We start from the raw sequence: 6000 nt of genomic DNA, 5'->3' as shown, positions 1-6000 counted from the left end.
TTATTGAGGCCTCTGACTAAACCACGTCTCCTCTGGGAAGCCTTCCTATCCCCGCCTTCCCAGGCTGAGTTGGCCCCGCCTGTAGCCCTGGAGAATCATTAATCATTAATCATTAGCAAATAAGTCAACCCCTGCTGCTCTCCCCACAGCATAACCCCAGCAGAGGGCCCAGTGAAGAACAGCTCAACTGCATGCCTGCTTCTGCAGGGTGAGGCAGCTGCACCTGTGACTTGGCGCTCATTTTTGCCACCACTATGTCTCTTCTCTGCCATAGCATCTCGGTCTGTGCAGCTCAAGCCTCCTCAGAAGCATCTCTCAGGCCACCTACTGCCCATTAGACAACTCCTTGCTCCTCAGGCTATCCCTAGCACCCCCCTGCCCCTGCCAATATACCCTCCAACTTTGAGAATTCTCCATTGAGGTGATTTCAAATGACATTGTAACAAACAGAGATTTGATTTTATTTTCATAGATTCTTATTTCCTTGTCAGAGCCACTTAAAAGGGAGCTAGGTGAATCCCCAGCTGGTGAGTGTGAAGGGCCTGGGTTAGAGTGAGAAAAAGAGAAGGTATTGTATCTAGGGTAATCAGGGGAGGCTTCAAAGAAGAGGGGGATTTAACCTGTGACTTTAGTGACAAGGAAGGACATTCTAGGCCGAGGAAATAGCACAGGCGAAGGTGCGGAAGCCTGAGACAGGATGCAACGTTCCAGGACCGTGCAGCAGTTTGGTGTCATAGGAGCTGCAGGGGTGACGAAAGGAGTAGGAGGTAATGCTGAAGGGGTGAGGAAAAGGGTGAAAGTGCCTTGCAGGGGAGCATAGACTCCCTGCTGGAGACTGGGGTTTCCCAGGCGTGTTCTCCAAACACCAGGCCCAGGGAGTTCTCTGCTCCAAAGGCGGAGTGGGATTCTCTGTTCTCCACTTGCAGTCTTCCTCCAACATGGCTGCTACTGTAAAGGCTTTCATAGTAACTACCTGGGGCTATCTGCAAGGCACTGGGCCACACTCTAACCACGGTGCATGCAGCACTGTATGACCCACATCACAACCCTATGATCTAGGTACTGTTGCATTATCCCCATTTTACAGGGAAGTTAAGAAATGTTCCCAAGGTCACACAGCTAGTTGAAGGTAGAGCTGAGGTTTTAACTCTAGCAGTCTGACTTTGAGCTGTCTCAGAGGAAATAACCTGCTTAACTTTTTGTTTCATCCAGCATTTCCCAAACTTCCTTTTGATGTAATTATGGAAAAATTGTTTTGCACATCTAGTGACATTGTAAAAGGCAGTTGATTCTTTGTCAATGGTGAACTATTATAGGGTTCTGACCCAGGAGACTTGATTTGATTTGCAAATATACTTAGTAAACTCATTATCAGTCACTTACACTTTAGTGTGAATTAGTCCATTCTTGGGGTCTCTCCACTTTCTTATAAGCTCCCTGAGGGCAGGGCAGGTACTGTCTGATTCACTGTTGTGTTCCTAGTACCCAGGGGGTGTGGCACTAAATGGTGCTATAAGAACATTTGCTAGAATGAGTTGAAATTCTCCTGCTGAAGACTGTAGGAACAGTGGAAAGAAACGCTATAGTCTGGTAGGCAGGTAGCGGTAGGGTCAGCATGTAGGGGAGAGGAGTCAGTGGTGGCTGTGGGGGATGTCCTGGGAATCGGAGTCATGGAGCTGGAGTAGAAAGACTCACCTATATCATGGCACAGCTAAAGGCCAGGTCTGGGCTGGGTGTGGCGGCTCATGCCTGCAGTCCCAACACGTTAGGAGGCCAAGATGGGAGGATTGTTTGAGCCCAGGAGGTGATCAAAACACAAATCCAAATACCCACTTAGCATGTTTTCTCTTCTAGGAAGTAACTAACCACCTGATTATTTGGAAAATGAGGCATTTGCTGCAGTTGAAGGTGTAGCAAGAAACTTTTGGTTTTAAGAGTCAAAGTCAGAGAAAAAAAACTCTCAGACTTGTACTCACCCCCACCCCCAACCCCCAAGCTACTGCAAAGAGCAGGGGCTTTGGAAGATTGGTTTGTTGAAATGAAGTTCCTTTGACAAAGGTACCTGGGCCCATTTCTCTCATTCTAAAAGGGACAAGACTGAGACCCAGAGATGGCAAGGTCACAGAGCTGATTAAATTGGGATCAGAATCTTCTCAGTCGGGAGCTCTGTCTGTGGCTTCAGAGCCTGTGCCCCAGTCCCCTCTCCCTACCTCTCCCCCACGCCCCCACAGTGCCCTGCCTTGGCCCTGTCCTCTTCATCCTCTGCCCCTGTCTCCTATGTCAGGAGGAGGAAGCCCCTGTGCACACCCCACCCTTTACCTCCCACCCTCACTGCAGACTGCACTTCCCGCTCCCTGCTGCCTGACTGCCCCTAATGAGATTACAGATCTCTGGTGAAACAGACGAGGGTTAATACCCCCTGGCTTTACAGGGCAGGGCAGGCCAGGCCACAAGAAATAGCAAAAAGACACCCATTCTCCAAAGCACTAAGTGTGATAATGACCCTAAGAGTCCGTTCCCCTGTTCAGCATGCCAGGGTTCACACTGCGTTTCCAAATACCCTCTGGGTGGAATTTTGTACCAGCCCTAACAAAGTAGATGCTTTTATCATCTCTATTTTACAGATGGAGAAACTGAGGCACCGTGAGAAGAAATGTTTGCCTGAGATCACATAGCTAGTAAGTGGCAGAGCTGGGACCTGAATGTGGGTCTCTTGGGCTCTATCATCTTTAAAAAATAATAGGCCCAGAGAGCCTGCAGGGTGCCCAGCACCAGGCTTGAAACAGCCCTGGAGCATCTACGTCCTATTTCCTGGTGAGTGGCACAGCCCACCTTTGAACTCAGGTCCCCCGGACTCGAATCTACATTCCCTGCAATACTGCCAAGCACCCTTGAACCTATCTGCCTGTTCATGTGGTAGAAACAGACGGGCCTCGCCCTGACTTCTGGCCTCTGTGACCATGGCCAAGGGACTGACTCCTGGGGTCTCATCCTCCCTGTCTGAAAAATGAAGGTGGGAACCCTGGGGTCTTTGGCACAATTCCCTATGATTGGCATAGCTAAGGCAGCCAGCACAGGCCTGGCCCACAGCACGTGCACTCACCCACCTCAGTTTCTTTATCTGTAAAATAGTGATATTAATAGTACTTATTTCTTGGGATTGGTGTTAGGATTAAATATGCCAGTACACGTAATATTCTTCTAGAATGGCACCTGGGGCACAGTAAATGCTTAATTAATGTTGAGGGAAACTGATATCTTACTGTCTTGTTTTCGATTCTTTCTGGAAGGAAGCAGGGGTAAAGATCAAACGAACCAAGCAAATGTTCCTCTTGTTCCTCCCAGTACCTGGTCCACTCAACTGTTTAAGAGGAACGCTTGGCTTTGAGGCCTGAACTCCCAGACCACGTGGTCTGCTCTAATTTCCCAGGCCCTAATCTGTTCCCAGCTCCTAATGATGCAGCTGGTAATAGGATTGTGGCTTCCCTCTAAGGCGGCCACACGGGCATGGCCGTGGGGCTGGCGACTGGTGTTTAGCAACTCCGACCACCTGCCTGCGGAGGGGCTAGAGCCCTCAGCCCAGCCCCTGTGCCCCTGGCCGGGCTCTCGTGCGTGGAATGGTGCTGTGCCCCTTGCCAGCAGGCCAGGCTCGCCATGGTGCCGCATGCCATCTTGGCACGGGGGAGGGACGTGTGCAGGCGGAATGGACTACTCATCCTGTCTGTGCTGTCTGTCATCGTGGGCTGCCTCCTTGGCTTCTTCTTGAGGACCCGGCGCCTCTCACCACAGGTCAGCCACCCAGAGCATCTCGGGGTCCCTGTCCAGGAGGGGCGTGTGGGCCTGAGGGATCTGGGGTGCCATGACAGTGTGTGAGTCCCTCTGCCCCTCTGGGTCCTGGTTTTCTCATCAGTAACATGGGTGTGATAAACACTTTGCAGGACTAGAGGGAGGAACCAGTCATGTGGTTCTGGGGAGTGATTACAAACCCAGCACCACCAGGTGAGGAGAGGCGAGGGTGCCTCGTGACAACAAACCCAAGGCGAAGAGCCATGGCGGGGAAAGAGGGGGATCTTGTGTGAGTTCAAACAGGCATCAGAGAACACCTCCTAAAGGTTGCTCAAATGACAAGAGATCCAGGAAGGGCGCTCTAGGCAGAGGTGACAGCAGGTGCCAGGTGCAGGGGCCAGAGCGCAGAGGCCAGCAGGCCCATAGGTCCCATCGCCGTGCATAGGCTTGTGGCATCCATGAGATGCTTTTGGGCAGAAGAGCGACAGGCCAGTTTGGAGCTTGGGAGACCCCTCAGGTGCCGAGTGGAGAGGGGGTGGTACTGGGGCAGGCAGGGGGCCGAGAAGGGGCAGCTTGGGGGAGATGTGGCAGTGCAGACAAAAGGGACAGATGTGAGAACTGTTTTCAAAAGGGGAAGCTTCAGGATGTGGGGGCCGATTGGATGTGGGCTGGGGGACAGGAAAGGGAGCCAGGCCCCAGGTTTCCAGCCTGTGTAACTGCCATGGGGAAGCTGCCTTGCCTGGGAAAGAGCCCCTTTCCCTGTCAGCCCCCATCTCCTACAGGAGAGGGAGGGACATTCCCATGGTGTTAAGGAAAAAATCATTCTGCCACTTGTTAAACTGGTAAGGAAGGCTCTGTTCAGGACTATTGTGGTAGGAGGGTAGGTGTCAAGACCTCCTGGGGAGGGAGATAGGACCCAACCACAAATACAACAAAGACGGCTGGAGATTTATAGCCAGTGAAAGGAGGGAGGGGGTCAGGGACAGAAAATGACTACAGGATCAGGGTAGGGGGATTCTTGTTGAAGGCAGGCCAGGGTGATCAGACATTGATCTGGGATGAGGAATTTGATCCAGTATCGGGATGCTGAAGGGTGAGGGATCCTCACTAAACTGACTTGGCAGGACTTTTGCTAAAGCTGGACTATGCAGGCCAAAGACAAGGCCCAAGGACAAAGCCCAGTGGAAAAGAGGGCTCAGAGGAGCCTGTCTGAAGTGTGGTCAAGGAGAGAGGCTTTGTCAATGGGCTCCTGGAAGAGTCCCTGTTCCCAGAAAGTCCTCTTCCCGCAGCTCACTAATGTCTAATGCCATCTCTACGACTGGGGTCAGGCATTAGACTTTGTCTTCCATTAAAAGGAAAACACCCACTCCTGGAGAACTGAGCCACGACTTAGTGACCCTGTTAAGCCTCGAGCAGTTATTTAGGAAGAAGCATGGACTCTGGAGGCAGAGGAACCCTGAACTTTGACTCTGCTAGCAAATAGCTGGGCAATATCCTCTCTCCTCCTTGGGACTCAGTTTCTTTGTCTGTAAAATGGGATGTGGGGCAGTATATGTCTACTAGAATTGTTATGAGGAATAAACCAAGGATTCATCAGTGCCCAGCATACAGTAGGTGCTTACTACATGTTACTTCCCCCTCCCTCTCTTATCTACCTGTTACAGTCCTATCTACATCAGGAACCATCCCATCGCCCATAGCTGATGAAAGTAACTGTAACCCCGCTGCTGGCCACCTAGCTTCAGAGCTAGTTACATGGGTGTCTCTTTCTCCCACCAAGCTGCACACTGCTGAACAACAGATGGGTTGTTGTTTTTTAACCAAAACGTGAGCCTAGCCATGTGTCAGGCACAGAGAGAACGCTCAACTATCTGCTGCATTAAACTGGCAATGGAACAAAAAAATCTGTAATTTGTTCTCTTTAATTTTCCTCAGCAACAAAAACATATCTCCTGCAGGAAGATTATTTTGTGAAAACAAATTGGAATGCCTATTATTAAAAGCCAAACTCATCTGGGGCCTCCTTTGCCAAAGCTGCCTTTCCCATCTGTTTGGAAATGCAAATGTATTCCGGTCTGGATTAACCTGCCAGATAAATTGAAGGAAGGATGTAGAGGCTTAGAACAATTATTTGGCAGGAACTGGCTTTCTCAGCATCTTACTTTGAAATCTGGGATTTCTCTGTTTTATCTCTTTGCCTGTGACTCAGAAACT

General features: G+C 50.5%; 1 protein-coding gene across 5 annotated transcripts in view; it reads left to right on the top strand.

Moving 5' to 3' along the window:
• Nucleotides 1-3465: 3465 nt before the first annotated feature.
• The window catches only part of SLC1A7 (solute carrier family 1 member 7), a 51059-nt gene continuing 48524 nt past the window's right edge, over nt 3466-6000 (top strand). For 4 of the 5 annotated variants that reach the window (XM_032137123.2, XM_032137122.1, XM_032137121.1 and 1 more), the window contains exon 1: nt 3466-3789. In XM_032137123.2, coding sequence (XP_031993014.1) covers nt 3655-3789 — 135 coding nt within the window. In that variant the 5' untranslated portion in view covers nt 3466-3654. The remainder of the gene's footprint in view (nt 3790-6000) is intronic. The other variant, XM_058430619.1, reaches the window with a different exon arrangement.

This window comes from Hylobates moloch, unplaced genomic scaffold (assembly GCF_009828535.3).
Source record: "Hylobates moloch isolate HMO894 unplaced genomic scaffold, HMol_V3 SCAFFOLD_18, whole genome shotgun sequence".
Lineage (NCBI taxonomy): Eukaryota > Metazoa > Chordata > Mammalia > Primates > Hylobatidae > Hylobates > Hylobates moloch.
Note: the sequence above shows the minus strand (reverse complement) of the source record. Positions and strands in the feature narration are given on the sequence as shown.